The sequence below is a fragment of the Fringilla coelebs genome, assembly GCF_963513975.1.
Source record: "Fringilla coelebs genome assembly, chromosome: 4".
Taxonomy (NCBI): domain Eukaryota; kingdom Metazoa; phylum Chordata; class Aves; order Passeriformes; family Fringillidae; genus Fringilla; species Fringilla coelebs.
The window spans coordinates 51,292,924-51,320,386 of NC_140032.1; the positions used below are offsets into that span (position 1 = coordinate 51,292,924).

Genomic DNA, 27,463 nt, shown 5'->3' on the forward strand with positions numbered 1-27,463 from the left:
CTGTCTGGGCGTGGACGAGTACGTACATTTGGAGAGGGATGACAAACATGCTGAAATCTGGAACCAAATTCCAACAATTTTTAGGGTTTAAGTGATCCAAACCTTATGCTCAATGTTTCTAATGGGCTTCTGCCATTCAGAACAGTAAATAAAGGCAGTTTGGTTTCCCCAGAGGCCAGAAGGCATTTTGGAAGTGCAGTGTACTTTTAGATGAACTTCAGGCGCCAACACTGCAGAATTCTTTTGGTACCCAAATGCAATTATGTGAAGCAAGTGTCAGGAAAGCATGAAAGACATAAAGGAACGTGTCCTGATCTCCTTGCTGGGAGCAGGAAACAAGACTTTGACCAGACGTGCAGCTGACCCTGTGCTGGGTGGTGTCTGCATGCCAACAGGGGCACAGCTTCAGCAGTGGTTCACCGCACAGCACAGGGGGCAGCCGGCTCTCACAGGAGGGGACAGTAAGTTCCATATGCCTTTCTATTTATTTGGCTATTTGAGAGGCAATGCTGATGGCAAGTGAGCTATTGTCCCACCTTTCAAACACTTCCTGCGTTTTTAACGCATTTTGGCAGGATTTCATTTGCTGCCTAGCTTGAGGACTTCATAAGCCTGCTGGGGTGTGTGTGGACAGCACAAGATTAAATGCAAGCCCCTATCCTGACACCAGCAATGTCTGTTGGTTCTGCTGCACTGAGCCAGGCTGGATTTCTTCTCCTGCTCCTCCAGCCCAGGCTGTTCCCCAGAGGGCAACAGGGCAAACCTCACTATTTGACCAGGAGGAGGGATGGGGCAGCTCAGCTGTGAGCCTGCCTAGGGACTCGCCTGTGGGCTCTATGGTGGGTCCTGGTCAGTGCCAGTTTACATGATGAAGGCACTCTGACCTTTAAGGAGTCCAGGGCTGTGTTTTTTACTGCTGTGTTGCTTGGAACTGCAAGGTGCCAAGCAGCAGGGTTGTGAGAAGAAGCAGCAGCTTCCACGGAGGCAGCAGCGAGCGATGACTGGAGCATGGTGTGGGAAGTGCAAAACAAACATACTGTAGGTTTGGGAGGCTTCTTCACATACCTTGGCCGGCTGATAAGAGTGCAGCCCAGCAAACAGCACATTAACAGCTCCATGTTGTGGGAAAACAGTGGTGCAGGCTGGGGACAGCAGGGAGCTCGGTCAGACCAAGCTGCCTCTCTGCTTTTCTCCTGCAATTTCCCCCTCCTCCACCACTTGTTTCACTCACTGTCATCAGCGGGACCACGCTGAGGAGCGCATTGAAAATGCCACCCAGAAGGTTCAGAAGGCAGCATATCAAAGGGAGAGGAGGTTCTCCTCCCACCCCAGGTCCCTCCAGCTCAGAATGTTACAGCTATCCAAGTAAAAACGGCAGTGAAATCTGAGGCGTGGAGACTGTGCACACATCAAACCCCATCATTCCTCCAATCATTCCCTTGCCCATTCATCACTAGCTATACAGGCAGGGAGCCAGACACGGTGGCACCACCACTTCTGCTTATATAGGCTCTAAATCAGTAAAGACATATTTCTCCTTTTGACTGGTCTCAGCCTGTGCTTTTGCTGGGATTTCCAGGAATATCTTTTATTGTTTAAAGCAGAGGTGTTATATCAGACCCAATTATGACTTTTATTTCCTTAATAAGACAGATGTGTAGCTGGCACAAGGGTTTAATGGTTTCTCTGGGATATTTTATCCTGCTAGCTCTGTACCAAGATGAGCTCAAAACTTAGGCTTAGCTGCTGTTTCTTCCATCTTACTTAACAAGTCTTGCTTTGACCGGTGTTAATTTTTCTAGCTCTCACTTTCATGGATGTGGTCCTCTTTCTTTCCAGGGGGGAGAGGAGAAGGATAGGGCATGGCATAAATCTTGCCTTGCAGCACATGCCAGGCCTGGAAAAGCACTCAAAGAGAACACAAGTCACTTGCCTTTGTAGCTGTCACCTTGGTGCATAGGTCACTTTTGAGTTCTGCAGCCTCTGACCTGCAGCTGCATGCTCCCCCTGGACTTTGCTTCCCATGAGGCATCACCTCAGATGTGAGCTCATCAGAAGCCAAATTTCTGTTTGTTTTCTAGATGCTGAGGAGCACACGTATCTTTCATGGAACCCTGAAGGCCAGAAGGTTATTCCAAGAAGCTTAAGTTCACCTCTCTTTCTCTGTACTTACAGTTCATGTCAAATTTGATATACAATTCTACATTACTCAGACAATCACAGCCTAACCTAAATGCTTCCAGTAGAAGCAATGATCACAGCCACAGTACTGGGCACTGGCAGTAGCATCTATTTGTAGACAGTATTTGTACTTATTTGCAGTGAGGGCCTGTGGTTCAAACTAGGGCTCTTTTTTTTCTGAGGTTTCATACTAGGATACAGCAGCAACAAATTAAAACAGGCCTGGCACCAAGAATGACATATTAACCTAAGGCTTTAATAAAGGAGGTGACTTCAGCCCTGTTCAGCCAAATTTTTTTAAGCAGTTCCTGAAATGCATTTCTACAAAACACTGTCAGGATGCTGGTAGTGTGAGAGCTTATTTTAAAAAAATACAAATCTTTTGAGTATGTTGAGTGACTACATCACCTTTTGTCTGCCATGCTAAAATAGTCAACTTTGCAACACAGAACAGCTAGAACCCCGATCCAGCTCGCTGAAATTTTTCTTTTAGAAAATATTCTCTCTGCCACCATGGTTCTCCAGTGATACTTTATTTACCCTTATACACACAGGACAAACCCAACATCAAACCTAACACCTTCTGCCACTACCAAAAGCTTGGTTCATTGCTTTCTTTGTAAGCAGCAGATAGCATTGCCAGGTAACTAAATTCTTAATAGATGGATGTCTAGCATTAGGCTCTGATTCAGTAATTTTGAGTAGTCCTAATGTAGAATAAACCCAGCCAGTAGCAAGAAGAAATCATGGCAGTGTTTTCCAAACTAATATTTAATGAAAGACTAAGTAAGTGTGAACAAATATTGACTGCTTTTTGGAGCTTCTCTCTCAGTCCAAAGAACTTTTAAAAATTAAATAAACCAACAAAGTAGTACATAACTCTTCTGCTGGAAGTCAGAATTTTATGAGGTTTCACTGCCTTAATGCCTTGCTAGTAAACAGTGAAGTATTTACATACTACTCTCCAAAGGCCTGACTCTGCAGCCCATCTGTGCAGGATTTCACAGGCCTGAAGGGAGCAGCTTACATGAGTGAAGGCTTTCTCTGAGCATGCATTCGTGTGAGTATCTGCTGCTGGTGAAATTAAGAGTGCATCTGTGCCCCGATCTGGATCTTCAACACAGAACACCACGATCATAAATTCTTCTGCAACCCTGAACCGACTCGATGCTGACTACCACAGTTCCTGCTAATGCCAAGAGTTTATTATGGATGAATTTACACTTACTTAGGAATACACTTCTATAAAATTTATTCTGAACACTGAGACAAAAATAGTTTTACCAGCTTTCCGAAAGTGATGTTTAAACAAGCAAAAATGCTAAAACCTTGCCTCAGCATCTACTAAGTTAATACATGCCCATTTGCTCTCAAATATCTATTTTTTTTTAATTGTGTGGGTTCTTACCCTACATTTTTTTTCCAGCTACATTGTTGACATAAAAAATACACTTTAGTGAGTCATTATGGTCCCAGTGCTGGATGATCAGGTCTTGTAAATAAGAAAAACTTACAACTTGTGTCAACTTGAACTGACCAATTTGTGTGTGGAGTTATGAATGAGAGCAATGCATGCTACAGGGACTGGAGAGAGGATTCCATTTTATTATCAATACACAGCAAGAGTCATCCTCTGCCACAGCCAGCCCAGGTCTTTGAGATGATCTCTGATAGCTCAGCAGGTCTGTGCTAGGACAGCATCACGGAGCTCTAATGCATCTCATGTTCACTGCACGTGTGCAGCAGAAATAGTAGCAAGCATCAGCACCACTCCACACACAACCTACAGGAATGGAGAAATACTGTTTAATGCCATTTATCTCTCTAATCACATGCTCTTGGATAGGGGTGCTTCAGTCTGTGCTCTATTTTTCCCTAAGGCACAAGGACCAACAGCAGGAAAAAATCAGCTTAGGACTGGATTTTGTTCCCTTACCTCGATTCTTCAGTGGTGGCAGTGTAGGATGAAGGTGTCTGTTACAGTAATCCTGGCCTGTGCAGCATTCAATAGATCTTCTTTGGTGTGGAATAGGAGTGTCCTGCAACAAGCAATTTAAATGGAAAGCAAGTCATTACCTATGTTGTAAATATACACGGTCATTCTGGCACTTGAAAGATGTGCTTGCTAGCTGGACTGCAATCTGCTGCAGATTCCTAGGATGTGTGGAGTAAGGATTCCTGCCAACCAGCATATCCAGCAATATTTCATCCAGGTAATCGAGACATTAATTCACTCCAAACTTACTCCTGTTGGTGCCTTAATGCTGCAGAAGGGACTGACTTTCTCTAATGGTGCAAGTCAGAAGTGTGACAGTCACATACATCCATCAATTAGACTAAAAAGGAATTAATATGGGTATCCAAAACAGGTTAGCCAGGATAATACAGGAATTGCTGCATGGACTAATTTAGCTGCAGCTTCTGGTCTTGTGGGAAGCTGGATAAAATACCTTCCATTAGCATAATGATGAAACCATTCCTGTACTCATTGAAAACCACTTAAGGTTAACGTGAGGAAAGGTAACCACCTTGCTCCATTTTCCACACCCCTTCAATGCAGTGATATTTGTTTTCCATCAGGTGATTACTGTACTTGAATGGCATATTTGGCACCACAAATCCCAAACCAAAGCGCAACTGCATGTAAGACACAGATGTTGCTGCAGTCCATCAAATAATATCCTAACTAACTGTAGCTAGCATGGAAATTTGAGGAGTTCACACTGCACTTCTGTAAATCCAAACTTCCTCTGAGTGGGAATGTTACTAATAGCAGCAGTGCCAAAAACAAACACATGAGCTGTTATTATCAGGAGGATCTATAGCATCATCTTTTGGGGATACAAATGCACTCCCCTCAGTAATTAATGCAGATCAGCTATCTGCCAAAGGAACAGAAGTGGAAAATATGGACACAGTAATGTCAGCTGACTGCACTTTAATTGAAAATTATCAAAAATTCAAGTGACAGTGTGGCAGAAAATGCTTCCTCACCCGACACTGGAAGTCTGAGCCCTCTAATCCAAGACATCCCTTGGTGACTAAATGTCCACCGGACTCATCCTCTTCTATTATGGTGAAGCAGTAGCCATCAGTGCTGTGGATTGGAAAGAAAGAATCAGGAAAAAGCACTGAAATGTGAAAAGTGGAAAATGTGCTGTTGAATATTGTCTTAAACTTTGCTCCTTGCCAGGCAAATCTGCCATTCCCAAATGGACACACCGGGGCTGCTGCGGACCAGCTCCTGCCCGCACGAAGGAGGCTCTGCCTCAGAGCTGTGCACTTACCTTTGCATCATGTCACAGCCTAAACCCCACTAACAAGCCCCCCAGCTCTCTGCCTGTGGGCATTAGTCTGTAAAGACTTTGGAAACCTACCCAGGGCAAGCTTCAGTGCTACACAAGGTCTACCCTGAGTGCAGGAACAAGGCACCAACACCTGCACCACGGTACAGACCTGAAGAAAGAATCACTTCTGAGATACTAAATGTAAAATATTACCAAGAGTGATTTGTGATTCCTGTTTTAACCGTATTATGAACTGCACCACTCCTGTGTTTGAGTCCTTGAGTTATCATCAACACCCTTCTTAGATGTTTACGTGGGTTATAAGGCTGAAGTGATCCGTAATGCTCCCGTTTACAGGAACGTGCACCAGGGAGGGCAAGTGTACCAACAGATGGCTAGATGGGGCTGGTGATAAATGTCCTTCCTTGATGAAGGTCAAATGCCTGAATGCTATGGAAAGAGGGAGTGGAGGCTATGGAAAGAGGGAGTGGAGGCTATGGAAAGGGTGGCTGCATTTTATTGAGACTGCTGTATGGGGATATGTAACGCGTAAGAAACAAAAACTGACAGACTTGCAGGAAGAAGATCCACAAATAAAGAAAAAACTCTTTAATATAAGACACTTAAGTCACAGAAAAATAAAATATTCAGTTATTTGCTCAAGGAAAATAACAGTGGCTATTATGTGCAATGAGTATTTTTCAGAAGAGAAGAAACAAACTCAGTTAAAACAAGGAAATAAAAAGAAAAAAAGATTAGAAAACTTAAATACAGCAAAATTTCAGATGATTTGCTCCTTACTTGAATGAAACAAGAGTCTAAAGAGCGCCAGCGGCACAGGTAATGAAGATGTAGGAAACAAGAGCCACAGTTACACATTTAAGAGACAAACACAATTTGTGAGTATTAGCTACACAACCTAGAGATGCTGCAGAGGATCACGTCAAACATTTTCTGTGGCATATTTTTTTATTAGTGGGGCAGGGTCTAGCCACGGTAAGCTTATTACTTCAAATAATAATCTATCATGACTTCTGGATCTGAAAAGTAACCAATTGCAAATTACAAATCACTTTCTCAGGGAAGCCAGCAATGACTTCCACCCTTCTTTACACTGTACATAGGAGTGAGGCAAAGGAGGCAGCAACACTTCTGGGCAACAGCCACCTTGATGTCATTGCTTGAGCTGAAAAGATAGGAACAGTAGGATTGCCAAGAGAGACTGGAAGGAATCCATTAGAGAAGAATATTATATTAGATTAGATTTTATTTGTTTGCATGGTGCCTTTGATTCAAAATAATGAGTAAGTTTAACCCAAGGGACAGAGCAACAAAACAATAAATTGCTATCAAGTGAAACACAAAAGTGGACTCCACAGCTAACAGGCCCCAGCAAAAAAACTCAAAACTTTTGGTTCATCAAAGAAAAGCAGGGGAAGGAAAAGTCAAATTGTGTGCAAAAGCAAGAAAAAGAAACAGAAAGTCAGCTGGTTTAATTCTATTATTCTGACTTGTCCTATGCGACTCTGATTTTTAGCTCACTTATGAAAACTGAAGTCAGGCTCCTCATGCACTTTAGTCCCTCTAAAAATTGTACTCCAAATTTAAAAAGAAAAAATGAGATTGGGTAGAGCAAAACAAAGAAGTGTTAAAGCTCCAGCAGTAAGTCTAAACCATACTCTTTACAGACGTTAGAATAATGAAGGAGAAGTGAGAGAAAAAAATAGCATTACTGAGCAGAATAAACACTGCTACTGCTTGTTGCTACTTCTAAAAAAATAAAACCAAACTACAAAAAGCTTTCATGCAATGTAAGAACTCATTGTCTTTTTGAGAATTTCTGAGGTGCTTGGATGAGAGGGAGAAGGGACTCAACTGAAAAGAAAAAAGGATCTCCAACCTGCTTCCCCCCCTTGCCCCAGGTTCACAGAATGTCAATGCTCTCCTGGTTCACAGAATGTCAAATGGACCACACACTGCAAGAAAAAGGGCAGGGCACACCCCTGCTGTTTTATTGATTTCCCCACCTCACACCTGACTAGGGTAGAAATTAAACTTACTAATATAGCCAGTAAGAAACAAGTCAGAGATGTGTGAACAGTCTCACATTTTATACTTGTTTTGGTAGCTACAGAACAAGAAGCATCTCTACATCACTGATACTTGCAAAGCAGTATGAAAAACCTATTCTCCACTTCCTAGAAAGAAAATTGTAGTATAGAACTTCTATTTTCTTAAAATCTGTAATGTGAATTCTAATTTTGTGTAAATTGCTTCTGCAAATGGTGTGCAAAGAAGGAATTCAGTGTGGATACAACTGGATACATCCACTAACCTCCTCCACTGAAGCACAATCTTATTACAGTATGGTGCAGGGGGGAGAGATTAAATTCACTTTGGATGTGATCACTAATAAGCACAGATTTGCTGTGTCACATATTTGCCAAGAGTGAATTCTTACAGCCAAGTCAAAATCCAGGAAAATAAAGGGAGTTGATAGGGAAACACTGACAGACACTGATATAGAAGGTGCTGCTACAATTACAGATTACCACAAAGAAAGCAGGGATCTTAACTCAGACCTTTCCTAAATGTCACAAGAGAGGAACCAAGGCCAAGAGCTTTGCATCTGCTCACACAGATGTCCCCACTGGCCAGCAGCCACTTCTCACAGAAGATGTGACTCCTCAGCCACCAAAGCCAGCCTGCTGGAGATTTCCCACCCGGCTCTGTGGCTGTGGGACACAGCCAGGGATGGCAATACATAACTTAGAAAAGCAACATCTTTCCCTCATTCAATGCCTATCACAAAGAGAAAGGTAACTTTCATAATTTGATGAACAGATCCCCTATCTTTAATTTGATTTCAAATGAGTCCATACAAGTATTATTACTTTTTTACACTCCTCCTCTTTATGTTCCTCATTTCGATACCAGAAAGAGCAAGAGCATTTTTTTACTTCCATCCAAAGCAACGTGACAAGTCACTGCTCGCTTTTAAAAATTATTTTAAAAGTTCCTGCATAAAGGAAGAAATTGCAAAATGAACATAAATATTAAAAAATTGAAAGGCTAACATTTAAGATCTCACCATAGCTCCTTTATCAGAAAAATGTTCAATTTTCCCCTAAAAATTACAGTTGTTTAAAACGAAAGTTTTATGAACTCAGTGCTTTGGGCACTGTCAAAGTCTTTTTTTTTTCCCACATACGAAATTACAAAGAAAATTCAAGCATATCATCTGGAGAACAGGACAATGAAAATAACATCACTCAAGTGAGTTTTATCACCTTTAGTAACACTGAAAAAGCAACTTAATTATTTATTGCTTTAGATAACCAAATAAATGGGCAGAAATACAATCTAGTAGGCAACACATAGGAACTTAAACTTTATCAGCCCGATCTTTAAAACTGTCAGCATTTATTTGTACATGAAAATGGAGTGAGACAAGGCACCTAATTAGCTTCTGCCTTTACTGCAATCCCATTACAGTCAAAGCCAATTAATTGTAACACCGTGTTTTAAAATATGCAATTAATTATGATCAGACACAACTGTCTGTGCATTCATTCTGAACACAGAAAGCTTGAAATGGAACAGTAAAACAAGGTCCTGGTTGTGTTCACAGCAGCTCTGACCTTCTGTACTGAAAGCCTTTTATGAATTGCACAGATGTTCAGAAAGAAGAATAAAGTTTCAACGTGCAGCAGTTTAACACAGCCTTTGCAAGCAGAGGATTGTGAGCCTTCTCCAGTGATTCTACCTGTCAGGGCTTTGAGTGCCCTGGTGTTTTCAGCTGCCCACAGTGACCCCTCTTTCCCCCTCCCCAGAACCCCTGAGCAATGATACAGAAGTGCCTGTCTCCAGCCATGGGAAGGGCTTTTGAAGGAGCTGTTTCTGGCTGTTGTGTTCACACATCCATGGGGAAATGGGGTCCTGGTGAGTGAGGATATCAGCCTCAGCTCCTGGCTTGGTCCCCTTTCGCTACACTTTGGCATTAACCCTCCCCTGATGAGCTCACCCTGCAATGAGTCTTCCAAAACTTCACTGTGCTCAGGGACTGCCCCATTTTTTAATGCACACTCTAACTACAGCTATGGCTTTTCTGCTTAGACAGAAAAGCATTCTGCCTTTTAGGCTGCAGTGTTATTCTTAGCTTTCCAAAGTATTGTTGGACTTAAACTGCAGAAGTATAAAGAAAGGGAAATTCTGTATAGGAACACAGCAGGCTGTTGGAGGATTTGATATAGATGTGGTTAAAGAATATTGGCTTTTAAATTTCTACAAATACAATTATGGAGAGGATTTTAAATGGCCACCAGATGTCCTCATTTTTATATAAACATTCAGACCCCTGGTCTATGGGCCGGATATGTACTTTAAAGCTGAATACCTGTGGTAGCAGATAGAAATCTTCATGTGACATGAGAGACTGTTTTTTAGGAGAAAATTTTAATGGTGATTGCAATAAGAATAGCTATTCTATTCTGAGAGTTTTAATTTAAACACAGCTGGAAATGCTTTTGCAGTGAACTTTCAGAGGTTCTTGCTCCTGGGCTCATAAAATGCTTCACTGCTTTAGCAAGAACCCTGGTAAGGACAGTGGCTGATGCTCTCCAGAGCCCAAGCCCTGGCTGTGGATGTACTCAGTGAATTTCCTGGGTGTCAGAGCTCTGCCAGGCCCTTGGGTGCCCCAGAATACACTGGCTCATTCCTGCTGGGCTGGCAGGTCCAAACTCTTAAGGTCCAAGCACAGCCTAAAGCTTAACAGATTGATAGAGCTGAAAAGAGATTTGATTTTTAAATTTCTCTTAAAAAATATAAAATGCTTTTAGTGGCTACATCTGGGGCAAGCAGATAATTAATGCAGTAACTTTTAATTGGAAGCATTCAATTTACTCTTCAGACAAACACTGCCATTGATACTTCTTGACTTTCCAAATGGGGAAACTTCCTTTATAGTGATGCTCAGTGATTGCCCAAGTGCTTTAAAATTGTGCCAACTGTCACTGACACAGGATAAAATACAAAACTTACTGCCTGACTAACAGGATGATTCCAAAACTCAGGGGAAGTTTATAATCCCTGCTAACCTAGTTGGCTGTGCTCAAATCTTTTCAAATTTTGTCTCCATCCAGCCAACTAAGCAGATACCTAATAACCAGCTAGCCAGACACCTAATAACCCCTCTTTCCCAACAGAAGGCTAAGGATCTTATTTTCTCTGTAATCCATAATTCCAGCTATGTAGTAGGGAATTTAAAAAAGGAATTATTACACTAACAGTTAAACAGATGCAGGGAAAACAAGGGGTGTTGAGTCCTTCACACCTCACTGCAGCTCTCACACCAAGGCAGTGGGAGCCATAGCAATGATCACTATCATGAACATGATTACTGCTGACAAGCCATGAAGGCAGTGCATTTAAATTAATTTAATTTGTTTTATATTACTCCAAACTCCTCAGCAATTTTTCACTTACGCTGTTGCTCACTGGGCAAGTGGCAAGGTGGGTACTGCTCAGATGACAGCACAGGGCAGGAGAGAGGAGCTGATCTAAAGCAAGTCTCCTGACTGCTCCAGGAAATCCCTGACTGGGCAGAAAAGTGATTATTATTTGATGGATAGATTCCAGCTTCAATTATTATTTTGATGTCTAAATTGGAAAAAATCATTCTGGCAATAAAGCAGAACATTCAAGCCTGAAGTCTTCAAGGGTTATGAAGACAAAAGGAGTTACAATTTTGTGTTTTATTACCACTAAACTGCCTATCCTGGGGCATTAACACCTAAAAAAAAGTTTGACATTTGACACCATAAAGGAGACTCTGAAGAGAGTTTCTTTAAAGTACTGCAGTGAGGGGAAAAGCACAAATCCATTCTAACAGGACATTCAGTCACAGTTCCATGGAAAATACTTCATGTCAATGATGCCTACAAAGCGACCTGCAAAAGCAAGCCTACCCAGCTGGGGGATAAATCTTGTTCAGCCAGTTCCTTAACATTGATCCCTTTGTGCTTCCTAATTCAAAGATTTAAAAGTCATCTGCAAATTCCCTGTTGCTGCACGTGTGAGACAGCACATAGGAAAGCTGTGGCTCTTGCTGGGCAGGAACAGGAAACAGCTGATTGACACCGCAGGGGATCAGCAAATTGGTATCAGGGTGGGGTTTTACAGCTTCTTAAACTGACTGACATGTGAGAGCTAACCCCTGGCTGGAGCATGGGCTTGTAGGAAGAGGTCAGAAAGGGGGAATGGTGTTTACAGCTGTCAACAAAACTTTGATACGTTTTAGTAGGAAACTGCAGGCTGAGAAGAATAGAGTCAGGCTGCAAACCCACACTCAAAAATCCAACAAAGCAATCAGCGCCTTCAGCAACCTTAGGCTTTCCCCATTTATCTTTTAGATGCACTGCCTTGAAGAGCTGACACAACATTAGACAACCTCACCTCAAACAGCACTGCATCTCCAGGGCTCACATCTGTGCCCTGCCTCTATGCCTCTGACTCCCACAGCTCCACCAGGCTGAGAGTTGGCATCTCCAGTATCACACCAGCTTCTAGCCAAGCAGAGAAGTTTAAATCCCTCATATGGAACACAAAGAGCTCAGCCCAGCTTTGCTGCAGCTAAAGCAAACTGTACCTGCACCTCAAGCCAAGACAGAGGTTCATTCAACCCTCACTCAACCTTCACTCAACAGCAATCATATGTGTCCAGCAACAGCAGCTTTTGGGTAGGGGAACAGCATCTTGGTCCCCCACCAGGTACCCTCAGTCACCTCTGCTTGCTTCAGCCGGTGCCAGGGCAACACACACCAGTGCTGAGCCTTCAAGGAGATTGTGCACATCTGGGCCTGCCTCTCCCCCAGGGAGCCAAAAGACCCTGAGGAAGCAGAATCCAGCCCAGATGAGAAATCTGTACTACTCTAAGCCCAAAATTAAACAGAAGACTACAGCTAGTAGACAAAAATACCCAACACTTCACCTCAAGATAGTTTTCCTTTCAGCATAGAACCAAAAAACAACCAAAAAAACAAACCCAAAGCCTTAAAGACCTACAGATAGAGCTGCTGTAGACACAAAGAAAGATCAGGGCTCTTATAAAAAGTATTCTATTGAGAGTGATTATAAATTTATAAGCATTTATTGACATTTTAATATATCTCCATTAGGTCTCCTCTCATTAACTGCATGCTCCTTTAAAAACAAAGTTCAACCTTCAGAACATTCCATATGCAATTCATTAAAACAGGTACTATCTAAAATTATAAATATGTGTATGCCCTAACAAAACAAAGCAAAACAAAACCAAAAACAACAACCATGCAGCTGATACCTAGGTAAAAATTACTTCTGATTTTTAGACACAGTGAAAACCAACTCATTTACGTATCGCTGCTTAAACAAAAACTGCAACGCCCAACTTGGGATTGCTGAGCTGCCACAAGTTTGTTTCCCCATGTATTTAGATATCAGCATGTATTTAGATATCAGCAGATATCTATCCCACAAACCTGCAGGTGTTGTTGACCGAGTCCTCAGGGCAGTGGTGGTGGCACTGGCAGGACAGCTTCTTCTGGGGAGGAGCAGGGGCCGTACTCTCACCGTCTCTTCTGGTCTCCATGCTCAGCTTGCCGGAACTTCGCAAGGCCATGCTGCCTAGAAAACTGGCTGCAAGAGAGGAAGAAAAAGAAAGAGTTCTAGGCTGTATTGCAAGACCTGAGATGAAGGTTTTAAACTGCTTCTACCTATCAAAACTTAAGAAAGGTATTTGAGATGAGCATTCGCCACAGAGTGTTTTTCTGTAGTTTGAAATGGTCACCGTGGTTGAGGCTTACTGGATCTCAGTGGTATTAGATCAAAGGTACTGATGTTTGAGCTCTGCCACTGCCAAGAGATATATTGTGCTTTTATTATTATATATTGCACAGTACAGCTTTGCTTCTATTGTATTACACAGGTCAAATCCTTGCTTACACCTCTGAGTTTTCTTTATCTCTACAGCACTCAGCACAGATCTACATTCACTGAACCCCATAAAAATCAGTGGGATTTATGGTACTCCAGGCAGAACAGAACATGAGCATACCATTTAACAAAATCTTAACAGAAACTGATGTTCTTTCAAATTCAACACGTTCTGTCACTGAATTGCAAAAGCCCTGCTCGGAAAACAAGGGAAAGAGCTCATTTCTGTAAAAGAAAAGTCTATAAACAAGGTAAAAGAGAAGAATGTGGTTTCAGATGAACAATGCTGAAATATATGGAGGTGATTATTTCTAAAAATATCAGACTACTGAATCTCCATGGAGCTGGTGGAGTACAGCTGGAGATGTTGGTGATAGGCTAGGAGATGTTTAAGCAACCTCCTTCCCCCAGCTCTAGTCATAAATATCAGCTTTCAGTCCTTGTGAAAATTTTAAGCCTCAAAGACAAGAATGAGATTAGCATGAAAAGCTTCAACTGGCAGTTCCTCAGTCTCCTTTTGGTTCCCTGTAAGAAATTTTACCAAAAGGTCACTTACAAGCAGCAGTTTCCAACAGAGTAGATAAAGAGCAGGCTTGAAGATCTTGATTTAATGTTAAGTCTCTATTAACAACTGATATTGTAATTATTTTGATTGTTCTTTACTCTAAAATTTTTCCAAATCTCCGTCTTTAGGACTGATTTATTGTGGACCTGACCAAAAAAAAAAAATCTATCTTTTTTTAGCTCTGTATGGAGAGATAGGGTGGGCAAAGAGGCAGAGGGGATGGGGACAAGCAGCTACACTTCAGGGCTTGGATTGCAATCAACAACTGAGGTAAGAGTGAGGCTGAAGGACTCTGAAGCAGTGAAAGGCTGGAGGAAGCACAGGGCTGTTCTACCAGTCCTTGGAGGACTGAAAAAGCCCAGTCTGGGCTCCTGGGAGCATGGGACCAGCCAGGGCACATCATGCCTCCAGCTGCCAGCTCAGGATAGGCACAGAAAGGCATTGGGAGCACCAACTGGCACACAGGCTTTCGTTTTCTGCAGTCTAACGTGAGACAATGCAAGCTTATCCCCAGTAAAGCCAGAAAGAAGCTGTGACCTGGTAGCTCTGGGAGAAGGGGGGCTTTGCACGTAAGAGCACTGCATTTAGAGAAGCACTAGCCCTTTTAACAGCATGGCCCTTCCACTCCTTGCACAAGAGGTATATTAATAACATTAGGGTGATAGACATGAAGGAGAATCAATCACCATGCCAGACTAATGCTCCTATGAAACACAAACTCATACAGCTTGGCCTTTGCTCAGTACCTCGTATGCAGCTGAAACCAGCTGGCCTCTTGATCAGCTCACCTCTTTCTAAAGTCAAAGCAGACAACCAGTGACAGAACATACACAAACCTTGGGCTCATAACCCTTGTGCCCAACATTAAGATACAAACTGGACTCATGACACAGCTGGCTGTCAGTCCCATACTGTTTTCACTAACATTTGGCAAAATCAGAACTAAATGCATGAGGTCACTCAAGATGCACTGTGTGCATGTGTTGTTGTGTACTCACAGCTGCACCTTAAGATGAAGTAGATGCTTAAATTAAGGGGAAAACAATGCACTGTTGTTTGTTTCTCCTAATATGATTAGGCAGCCTGTGCATAACAAATTAATATCAACAGATCTTTGCTTCCTGGGTCACAGGATTAGGGATTACCTAAATTCTCTTTGAAAAAGCTATTTTTGTCAGTGTTACTTTGTTACCATTAGATGGGGAATGTTCAACTATTAATATTCCTGTCAAGGATTTTCGGACTTCAAGCTCATGAGGCAACCAAGTGAACTTCTAGCTCGTGAGTGTAATAGTTTACTCTGAGCATCATTTCCACAGCTCTTTCTGCAAGCTGTCTGCAGTTTTAGCAGGGATCTTTCCCCCACAGGGAGTGTAAAGACAAAAGCTTCTTACACCTAGCCCAAAAAAAGGGGGAAAGGATTAATTATACATTTGATGGTGCCTGATTATGTTAAATTTAGGCAGCTAAATGCCATCCTCATAATATATACAAACACAGATCATTCGTTTTTCCAACAAGCATAAAAGAACTCATACCTAAACACAGTCTGTGGCCATCATTCACCAGTGATGGGATCATGAACAGCTTCTGCAAAACTTGCCACAAACAACAGCTTCCACTCCTAGACCAGGCTGCACTCTCAGATATAATAAGAAAGGTGAAAGTTGCTGAATTGGAATGAAAAATCTGAAGTACCATCAAAGCATTGCAGGTGGCTATTTAGAGATGAAGCTTGGTTGTGGGAAAATTTAGGAAAGATAGGCTGGCATCCAAATTTACACCTTCCAAGAGTTGAAATTAGCAATGTAGCCTAGTATTTTGTTTCCACATAAAGCCCAGAGTCAAAACTACTGCAAAATCATAGCAGTTCAGTGTTAACATGTTCAATTGAATAAAACTAAAACAGGTAGGAATAAGACACTTTCAATCAAGCTCTTTTCTGTCTTCTAAAATGTAAAACTCTTCTCACTTTATTCTCTTGCTCCTTTCATGCCTTCATTTCCTGGTGCTAGCTAAAATGATGGGCAGATCTTTTGCCTCTGAAATTCAGGTGTCTCACCCAGCAGATAACCATGGAGCATGTAAGAACTCTTCTCCTCCCACTCAGAGCTGAGTTTTACCAAGATCTCTTGACTTCTACGTCTGCTTGACTTCAGTGCAGAAAGGTTTCCAGCAGTCCCTTCCCCAAAAGGAAATGTGCAGGAAGGAGCTCACAAGGGAAATGGGGAGAACTTTCCAGCTTGGCAACGAGTTCCTCCTGATTTCAGATGTGAAAAGCACAGTTTGGGATGGTGAACAGCTTGTTCATCCTGCATTTGCTGCTGTTCTGTAACAAGCACATGTTGGCCATGCAGACCTGGCTCTGTCTAGGGTTTAGATGCCCTTTGGGTTTTGAAAGCTCTCCCAGAGCCCTGAAAGCCAGAGATTTCAGGCTATTTAAGCTTGGCTGCTTCTTTGCTGCAGCCTATTCTGCTGCAGTCTGCTCATGGTCAGCTTCCCATCCCTTGGGAGAACTGCAGAAAAACAGGAGTATCAAAAAGAAGGTTATTTTAGTCTGCTGAGAAACTTACTGACTGCACCAGGGAACTCATCAAAGCAGTTGAGCACCTGAAGCTCATCATCAGACTGGTAGAGATTCATCAAGTTCAGCTGAGTTTCTCAGCTTAACTCTTTTTCCACTAAAATTCAGCATGTACAAGCACCATCTACCACGAGGACTGGGAGTCAGCTGCCAGGCTTTGATGTCTCTTTGGAGTGCTACTCCTGAGAAATATTTTCCTCCCTAGGACTGGGACCACTGAAAACTGCGTTGTGATGGCCTTTGTTACAAATCTCTACCTGAGAATGGGGACTTTGTGCAGCATGTTACTGCTTTGTTCTTTCCATGTGTTAGTGTGGTTCTCCCTGCATGCTTTGTGGTCCTTTCCAGAAAGGAACATCTACAAAGATCCCAAATCCAGAACAATGAAAATAAGGTACTGAAAAATGAAAGTCATTCTCATGGTCATACAGGATAATGTTAATGTCTAATTTAAACCTCTACTAACCTCCAAAGTCAACAAATAAACCTTCTTGGATATAATCTTCCATCTATCAGCAGTAAGATTTCCAGCAAAATACTCTGTCATGTGGCAAACCCTTTCATGTCATTTCAGGGAGTTCTGCTGTAATTTTTTACATGTGTGAGAAGCATTGCAGATCCCCACTCCACAATGACAATGAAGTAACTATAAGGATGAATTCAAACTTGGTTTTAAACCATGCTGTTGTTTGTTGGTTTGACAGGTCTGCAGGCAGTGGTGCCTCACACACAAAAGGAAAATCACCTATTTAAGCTTCACATTGGCTCATGTAGGTGCAGCAAAAAACCTCTGATCTAGAGAGCCGGTCTCTCAGCGTACATTCAGTCCTCAAACTCTCTGCCATGGCTGCCAATAAGTACTTCAGCCCCTGCCAACTGTAGCCATAGTTATGTGATTTGGACAGAAATTTCTCCACTAGAATCTGGATAAAGCCCAGTGACTCATTTCACACTGGCCCATAGCCATTGGATGGTAATGACTTTTGGGCACTGCTCCGATTCAACAAGTCTGGCAATGCAGGAGGTGAAAAGCTCTTTATTCTGTTTCTCTCTATTCTGTGGTTTGAATTTTAAGCCATCCTGGTCCTGGAGGATGAAGAATTAGCAATAGTTATCTTAACAGATTGATTTCTGTGGCACAGCTGTGAGATTAATGTGCTGTCTATGCAGTGAAAAAAGCAAATCTGTCATGACCTTGCAGGGATTCCTAAGGAGTAAAAATCAGACTTGCTCCTTCCCCAAACAAATGCTAAGGACAAAAAAAATAACAAAACAACCAAAACAAAACCCAAACCAAAAAACAAAAAACCTCCCAAACAAACAAACAAACAAAAATTAGGTTCAATACCATCCATTCACATTTTCCCAGTCTAATAACAACATCTGGCCACAGCAAACCCCTGACTAGGAGCAAGGTCTACTGCTTCAGGGAAGGCACGCACCAAAGAAGCTCTACACATCATGGAATAACTTGTTTTAACATATTTATACTGTTCCTTTAGACTGGAAATTAAGGATATTTATACAGAAGTGTCTGAACCATAACAGAAAACAAACCAAAACAATGCAAACCTCAGAAGAAAATCAGTCAACTTGATAAAACAGTTAAGATGGAAATTTTAAACCACAAGATGATTTCATCTATGTTCTGCACTAATCTACATAGTGTGCTTTTCCTCAAAACAGGCTTTTATTAAAAAAAAAACAAAAACAACAAACTATCTTGCAACATCCTGCTGGAGTTTCCTATGCCATATGATAAACCACAGCCTGATGACTTCCCACCAAGCCAGGGTTATACCATCAACATGATTGTTTTAGGAGAAAGGGAAATAAGTTACTGCTAACTCACTGTACTTTACTGCTCCCAGATAAAAGAATTTCCATGGGATATTTTTTGGCAAATAGTCAGCAATAAAAACACAGCACAGTTAAAAGACTTGAAATAAATTACACCTCTTAACTCAGCCTGATCTACTGTGTAAAATAGTCAAGAGGTAACAGTAAAACACTTTTTTATTGGTGATAAGTACACAACAGAGAAGGAAAACTGGATCATGACAGTTTCCCTTTGCTGGATATTCAAGGCTACCATAAAACCCAAGGAAATATCATATGCTGAGACCTTCATATTTTTGATCCAACACTACAGTAAACAAAATCTGGTATTAATACAGCAGAAGAAACAAAAACAGCACACAGCACACAGCACACTTTGCTTTTCAGTGTGTGACTATATTGCACTAGTGAGCCCAAACTGAGATTGGTATCAATCCATGCTTGAAAATAGCTGCCCCTTGACATACATCCAGTGTAATAAACTGACATACTACAAAAATGTAACATCATAGGGCTTATGTATGATTTGCACCATTTCCCACCTATGCTGGATTTCCTGTACAACAAAATACAGAAAACCTACAAGTTGCTCCTTCTTATCTCTATATTTCAAAATTTGGGGTGGTTTTGTTTCTATTCATAGTGCAAATAAGGTTTAAAATAAAATGTGCTTTTAAACAACCTGTAAAGGCAGTTTTCTTAAAAACTGCTCCTGTCCACATTCATAGAATTGTCACTGAGTGCCAATATAGCTGCAAGCATCCAGCCCCACTTTAAATGATATCTTTATTTTTCAGAATTACTAGCTAAAAAGTTCAGCATGTAATGTAACAAGCTGTGACAAAGCCACTGATAAAAGACCCTCCAAACTAAACCCATTCCATACTCACAATTTACAAACACAAAGGCTTCTCTGCTAACACAGCCCATGGAAAATGCACGTGTAATTTGCTGTCTGTTTTCCTCTCATTTCTGGTGCCCACAGTTAATCTTTGACATATTTTTCATTTGGAAGAAAAGGGGAATTGGTTGGCACATTTTTATAGCATGTACCACCAACACAATGTAAAAAAAAAAAACTAGGACAGAAAGACAACTTTAAAATTTCCAAAGGAAAGCGCATGCAAAGTGTTTTATCCTGTCAGCCTGGACTCAGTAAAGTCCATCTCTATCCACTGTAATTCCCCATTAATAAATATTCCCTAGCTGTGTTAAACATCTTGTCTAATTCTATCTTCTACAATCCTTTGGTTCAATTTGTAAATGCTCAATGACAAAATAAAAACTTTTAAAATGTAAGTTAGTCTTTAATATTTGCAAAGATGAATGAGCAGGTAGTCCGTACAATTCTCATTAAGATACCAACAGAATTTCTTTATTTTAATCCCTTTTCAAGAGCTTTATTTCACACAGCAAAGGTAAATGTGTCGGAGCTATCAATCTGGAACAAGTAAATGCAAATACTTCATAAATACTAAGGTGAGATCCAAAGTCCAATGTGAGAATGACTGATTCTTCTGGATGCAGAGATATTGAAGGTCACCTTTGCATCTGTCTTCAGTGCCAAGACCATCCCTCAGGAATCTCTGACCCAGAAGGAATGTTTTAAGGAAGACATTCCCTTTGCCAAGGAGGACCTGATTAGAGAACACCTAGACAAATTCCATATCCACAAGTCCACAGGCTCTAACAGGATGCATCCATGAGTGGTGAGAGAGCTGGCACACATCAGAATGAGTCTACTCATGATCATCTTTGAAAGGTTGTGGCAATCCACAGAGATACACGAGAACTGGAAGAAAGCAAATGCCATCCCAGTTTTCAAATGGGGGCAGGAGGGAGGAGCCAGGGACCTGCTGGCCAGTCAGCCTGACTGTAATGCCTGAGATCAGCTCACCTGGATAGAGCACAGTGCTAATAACACCAGGGTGGTGGGATTGGTCCCATATGGGCCATTCACGCAAGAGTTGGACTTGATGATCCTTGAGGGTCCCTTCCAATGGGAATATTCTGTGAAAAAGAATGATGGAGCACGAATGACAAAAAAAGTGATCAGGAGTAGTCAACATAGATTCACTAAAGTTGAATTACGCTCAAAACTGAGGATAGAAATTAGGGCACAAATATGTAAAAAAAGACAATTTGGATATTAACAAACAGCAGAGTCTGTGCCACACTCTACATTTGAAAAAAATTATTTAAAAAATATATAGGAACATTATTGTTAACATTCCGAGGTGGTAATTTCTGCTTCTAAGCTGCAAATCACCACATATTCTTGCAGTTCCAAGCAGCAAACACCAAATGTGATCACCATGAGATCATGTAAATGTCCCTACAAGTGATCTTGAAAACTCTCCTGAACCCCAGCAACAGGGGAAAGAATACACAGATGGGAAGCAATGCAATGTGATACCATTGCTACTAATCCATGCTTTGCTATCTGATCTTTAGGAAAGAGCAAAGATTGCACTGGGCAAGCTGTAGATTTTTACTTATTATCATTTTAGATGATACTGAGATAGAGGGATTCAGACAATGGAATTTAATGAAACAGCAAGAGACAGCTTTGACCTCATGGATCTCTTAGATATGTTTAATAAATCACTGTCACTCCTTTTGCCTTTCCAAAAAAGAAACACAAGAGCACCATGCAGTTGAGACAAAAATAGTGCCTGGAAGATAAAAATACCAGCTAGCCATTCTCACCTCAAGATCAAAGACTGCACCTGGATATTAAAATATAATTAGCATGTGCACATGCCATGCTTGCAGAAACCAGTGCCAACGCTATTCAGAGGTGCTGGTGCCCTTCTGACTGACTGGGTTTGCCTGTTCAGGAGTAAATGTGACATAACCCCAGCTCAGCCTAAAGTGCGCTTACTCCGTAAATTACCAACTCCTTTCTGATTTCTGCTACACTAGTGTCATTCCCTTTTACTCTTCTTGTAAGAATAAATTACATAGTGTAGATATTCACAAAACCAGAACTGTCATACAGCTGTGATGGTATAAGCATGCTAAATTTTTAATGGTTTTGTTTTGTTTTGTTTTTAAATTCTGTAGCCATACATTTATAACTTCCCTTAAACTCGGTTTATTGATTAACTTATCATGCTTCCCAAATCATGGGGATGATGATGCTTCCTGGCATTTCCCCTTCCAACTATTCCTCAAGTGCCTGCCTATCTTCCAGAAGGACAGATTATTTGGTGTCAGAAAAAAATAACTAGTATTTTGATAATTTTTCATGCATTAATACCATCTGCTTCCCAAAATCCCACGTGTTTACGACACTCTCAGCAACTAACTGCTGCTGAATGAAGTCCTCAAGGATCTCCAGGAATTTTTCTGCCTGGAGGCAAATGCCACCCTGACAGGTCACCAGGCCCAGCAGAGTTTTAAGCAACTGAACAAGTGACAGTATAAATTGCTGCCCTGTTAAGCTGCCAAGGCAGGGACTGCATTGAACTGACTGCTGCTACTGTTGGCCTCACCACACACACTGTGCAGGCATTTGAACCGCATGTGTGGAAACCATAAGCGATGAAGAAAATCTTTGTGTTCGTGAACGAGGGCTGAGGCACAAACCTTATCTTCTGCAAACACAGCTGAATGCAACAGAAAGTGTCATTGACTCACTCACTTTGACAGAAAACAAACAAATCCATTTAGAGGGGGAGGAAAGCATCTCTACTGCAAACCAAAATTAATTGCACGCATGGAACAACAATGATGAATTTTGACCGCAGACATAAGCGCTACGCTTTTCCAGAAGTGTTTGAGCAGCCTAAAAGCATTTCCCTCTCTGAATGCTCCAGAGATCATGTCTGGGCAGGAAGGGGGTGTGTGCCGCCCATGCCAGTGACACTGCCACCAGCCCATCAGCCAGTGCCCACCAACAGGCGTCCATGCTTGCCCACCCACTCAGGCCGCTGCAAGAGAGGGAACCAGCTCTCAGCCCCACTGAGTTCGCTTGCTTTGCTTTTTTCCCCATGTCATACACATGTATCTTCACAGCTACACTTCATGCACAACTCAAAACCTGAGAAATGTGCGCTGCAAACACCCTTGGCAAGCTCACATCCCATGTGCTCTTCTCCTTGACCAAAAGTTTTCAAGAGATGCAGGACCACCTTTCTTTCATTCTCTACAGATTTCTCCACAATTCTCATCAAATGTAAAACTTTTTTTTTCCAGTGTCCAGCCAGATATGAACAGTAGGAGAAAAAAGATGAACATATGAAAAAGTGCATGTCTTTTTATTATTTGACTATTTCTCCAATTGACTGAATTTGAAATGTATAGAACAGATGCAGCATTTTAATAAGCATTACTGACATACACAAGCACTATATATCACAAAAGTTAGATAGAAGGGTGACAATCACTAAGGTTAAAACCAGTCCCAGCTCTGAAAGTCAGGGCCACAATGCAAACCTGGCACCAGAATTAGCCTATTACTGCCAAAACATTTATTTTTAAATTAACTTCAAATCCAAAGGTTAATATAAAGAAGAAAAAGTGAAACATCCTTTTAAGTTCAAGATTGGGCTGATTTCCAAGTACTAGTTCTAAAAATCTCTGATTTCCAAGTACTAGTTCTAAAAATCTCTTTTTCCTCAATCCTCACTAAAAAGAGTAACAGGAAACCTTTTGTTTTATCTGCAGTATTTTCTCTGTAAATCTATCCCCTTTCTCCTTCCATCTAAACCAACCAAAGTGCACCTAAAGGCTTGCATCAGCCTCCTGACACTGTACAAACCCTGACCCCCAGTCCAAGTGAAAGAACAGGAAATCTCCAGAGGGGGTGTGTGTGTGTGTGAATGTGTCCCTGCAGGAGCCAAAGCTGCAAACACAAGACCCTGTGCACCACGAGCAGCTGGCTCCCTGCTGCCCCACATCTTGCCAGCAACACTGCTCTTCCTTCAGTCCCTCTCTGACCTTTCTGAAGAACCCACCGAACTTCATTGTTTTACTTTTTCTTTTTTTCCCAGTCTCTGAAGTGTTCTGCTCAAGCCAGGCTTAATTAAAAAAAAAAATAAAATGAAAAAGAATATAAAAGAAAGAAAAAAGAAGAAAAATGGAAAGACGAGGTGGGGGGAAGCACAAGTGCTTTGTGAGCTGAAAAGCTCAAGCCTTCTACTTACGCGGAGTTTCGGCGCGCTCGCTACATCTCTGCCAGATTCCCCCAGGATGAGAGTCATGTGAGGAGGCAGAGGGTGGCTCTGCTAAGCAAACACAGCACCGTAGGCCGGGCTAATCCTGCACCTGTGGCGTGTTATTCAGCAGCAGAGAAATGCAGTCCAGACTGCCGCTGCTTAATACGGCTCAGCTGTTTCCCTCCGCGCTCGCTTTGATTGTAAGCTGGCAAACAATATTATTCCAGCCCGGCGCAAAGGGCTGTTCAGGCTACATAGGATGTGACAGTAAAAAGGCCAAAGGAAAAGAAAATCCTGGAATTACAAATAAAACAAAGATCCCCAGCACTACAGTGTTTCTAACTCTTTCCAGATGGTTGGCAACGCCTTCCAAGGTCAGTATATAAAATGCACACTGAAGTTGGAGCCTTCTGCTCCTCACCTCCCTTTAAAGTGGGGCTACTTGTGATACAGGATACACCACAGTGGCCTGGCCCTCATTTACCCAATCCAACACGTATTTGCTGATGAGAGCAATCATAAGAGGGCTTCGATGGGGTTTTAGGCTTCTTATGGTACCAAAAATGCCAATTGAGAACAGACTATGAAAAGAAATGGCATGCAACCAGCAATTTGGGACTTTTTTTCAGAGAAGGAGCCAGAAAAGAGGTTGTGAAGTTGCTACCAGGATACATCGGCTTTATCATAGCACATCACAAAAAAAACCAGAAAACCCCCACAAAACCAAAACAAACCACCAAGAAACAACTGCCAAAAAAACCCCAAAACCACACCCAAACAAACAAATAACCAGCAAAAAAAACAAACAACATTAAAAAAAAAAAACAGAAAAAAACAAGTCCAGAACTAAAACCAAAGAAATTTAAAAAGACAGGAAACTTGATAAATTGCATCAACCAGCATTAAAATTTGGTCCCATCATGAAACAGCAGCAAGAGCTTTATTTCAAGGTAGAGTACACAGCCACTGAGAGCATTTTATGATCCTGATATTTGCTGTGCAAGTTGGCTAACCACTGTTAAAACTCCCTGTAGTTGTGATCCACATATATTTATATAAAACAAACCAGTATTATTTAAAAACAAAACCACAAAGATTATTATTTCAGATACTTGAAATAATTTAGTTAACTTAATCTGATAATCAGGATTTATTCCAGATAATATGGTCATAATATACCACACCTCCTCCACAAAACATCTCTCATTTCCATGGGAGCACGTAACTGTCAGAGGTGACCAACAGATGCTGTTACTAATGTTTCTTTCTGATACTGAGCTGTAAACATCAGACATTGCAGTCACAACACACTCCCAGCATTTGTACTCAAATGCTCTTCTCTAAAAAATGATACTTCAGTTTCCGCTCCATCATTCCCTAATCTAATTCCACATTTGGAAACTGGTGATGAAAAAAAGAGATATCTGAACACTCAGAACTATGTATCAAATTTCTTGGTGGAAGGTTTATTGCAGCTGCTGTTTACCAATGGGATTATTTCCAAAGAAATAGGAGCTTTATTCCTATGAGAAAATGTAATCTGGACCTATATGAACTTTCAACTGGTTTCTTATAGGAGAGGTAACTCTTCAAGATTCGGACTGAAACAAGTAGGATATCTAGACATTTCATTAGATCACAGAGTAAAAACTAAGAAACAAGACTTTATACAACATAAAATCAAAATTAAAAAATTGCCTCCAATTTCCTCTTTCAAAAAATTTGCTCTTTTTTTTTTTTTTTTTTTTCAAATACTTAATTCCTTTTTTGGAGCCTTACACATGCTTTTTGAAAGCTATCTGATACTAGCAGAGGCAATGGCTAAATTTTTCCTCCTCCATACTCTGGTCTGTTCCTGATTCATCCCTAGTTTAGAGAACTACCTGTAACTCTATCAAGACCACATGTACCAAGTGAAAAAGATAGATGATGTCTAAATTTCTGCCAACACGGTGTTGAATCATGGTCCTGCCAGAAACTGCTTGGTGCTCCTGGCAGCAATCACATTCCTCTCTTTAACTCTCTGAGAGCATCCTGCTCATTCTGCCTTGTGTCTCCTGGAGCTCATTCATGGCAATGTCCAACAAAATCACCTTCAGAGTTTTAAGTAGTAAGTTGTAAGTAGTTGTAACTACTTACAACTTTTGAATTTGAGACTTCAAAACTTTTGAATTTGCTTTCTTGGTACACTGTGGCCTTTGCAGTGCATGTGGTGTTGCCCAGACTGTGCTCTGTACCAGCCTGCTGTTCTGCCAACACAAAGCTCAAAACCTACTTCTAAGATAACTCAGAAAAACAATGAAAAGCATGGAAGCTGGAACATAAACAAGACTGATATAAGTGTCTCTAAGTAGGAACAACTTTCATATACAACCAGTCATACACCTAGATGTTTACATTTAATTAGCTCTCAAAATGAGGGACATAGACTGTTTTGTATATCACTAGCTGAACTTCACCTAAAACCACCAAAAGCTTCCTCCTAAATTGCCTGTTTGAAACCAGAACACTGTGCTGGCTGAAATACTTCAAGGGTGATATCCACCTCACAACACCTACATCTGCAATTTCCAATAAACTCTCTTCTTGCAAGTTAAAAAAATCAGGAAACGGTCATATTGACAAGCAGACAGAATGTAGAAGAATATTAATCCCTAACATCATAAGCCATCATTCCTCCCCATATTACTTTAATTTGATGCAGAAGCAAGGAACCTTTGTTCCCAAAGTAATAGTGATAGAGCATTCCTGATGGGTGGTAAATCCACTTGACTTCTCTTTCTCTCTTTCTTTCTTCCTTCCTTCCTTTCTTCCTTTCCCTTCTCTCTTCCCAAAGCATGCACTTAACTCTATTAAAAAGGAAAGCTTACAACTCTCCATTCACAACTAAGCCAAAGGTCAGGAAAATGTAAAAAAAAAAAATCATCTTCCTTTCATTAACAAATTTAAATGTCATATAAAAAGGCCTAGAACAAAATATAGTAATTGCCAGCTGCCTAATTATTTTTTCATCCTCTTCCAGGCCTCAACACAATGCCTTTGTTAGGCTGCCTGCCAGTGATGTTTGGAACATTAAAACACACTAAATTTCTGCAAAGACTTTGTGCTGCAAAATGTGCTCTGGTGGGAAAAACTGAAGCAAATATAAGAGCAATCTGATATGATCCACCTTAAATGATGAGGGAAGGGAGAACACGGTGTGCTGTCAACTCCCCCCCAGGTTTGTATCCATGTTCCTAGAAGAGTTCAGTAACAGGAGGTTGGAGGTTAGAGGTGGCCAAGGACAAGTTTTGGTTCCCAATTAACACTACTGAGCCACGAAAGCCTTGTCTAGCAGGCGCCATCCCATACAAACTATCCTCCCACTGCACAGGGCCCTTGCTCTCTGCAGAGTTCAGTGTCTCCTGGCTTGCCCAACAGTGTAAGCAGAGGGATCATTAGTTATGACTAGTAGAGTCTAGGAGATAATGTTGACTTTCATTTCAGGAACTATTAAGCTATAAACACTGCGCTGAAAGCCATTTATCTGCATTTTAAGATAAACAGAGAAGCTATTCAATTAAGTAGACTGCAAGAAATAAGCTACAGATGCCAAATCGAACAACTTTTAAACTCCAAAAGAGAAAATCCGTGCATTTAATAAGCACAACTTTTTACCAAGAAATTACTCACGTGGTAGTTCATAAGCAGCACAGCTAAACCACCCCACCATGTCTGATAAAAAAAAATATAAATCAAAGTGTAATTACCAAACAGTTAAATCCAAGCAATGTAAATTACACGCACTTACGATTTACAAGTTCCTAGGGCAGCCACCAGTGATGGTGTACAAGGTTACAATTTTCATACGGCATATTTACATTTTATCTCCACA

The 27,463-nt window shown here is 41.2% G+C and overlaps 1 protein-coding gene across 1 annotated transcript in view; it reads right to left on the reverse strand.

Annotated features, from left to right (window-relative positions):
- BMPR1B (bone morphogenetic protein receptor type 1B) overlaps positions 1-27,463 on the reverse strand; it is a gene marked incomplete at its 3' end in the record, with an annotated part of 97,440 nt that overhangs the window by 13,287 nt on the left and 56,690 nt on the right. Inside the window, exons 2-4 of the mRNA XM_084204056.1 lie at positions 12,986-13,142; positions 5,176-5,278; positions 4,118-4,220 (exon numbers count right to left, since the gene is read on the reverse strand). Of these exons, the coding sequence (XP_084060182.1) occupies positions 4,118-4,220; positions 5,176-5,278; positions 12,986-13,125 (346 nt within the window). The 5' untranslated portion in view covers positions 13,126-13,142. The remainder of the gene's footprint in view (positions 1-4,117; positions 4,221-5,175; positions 5,279-12,985; positions 13,143-27,463) is intronic.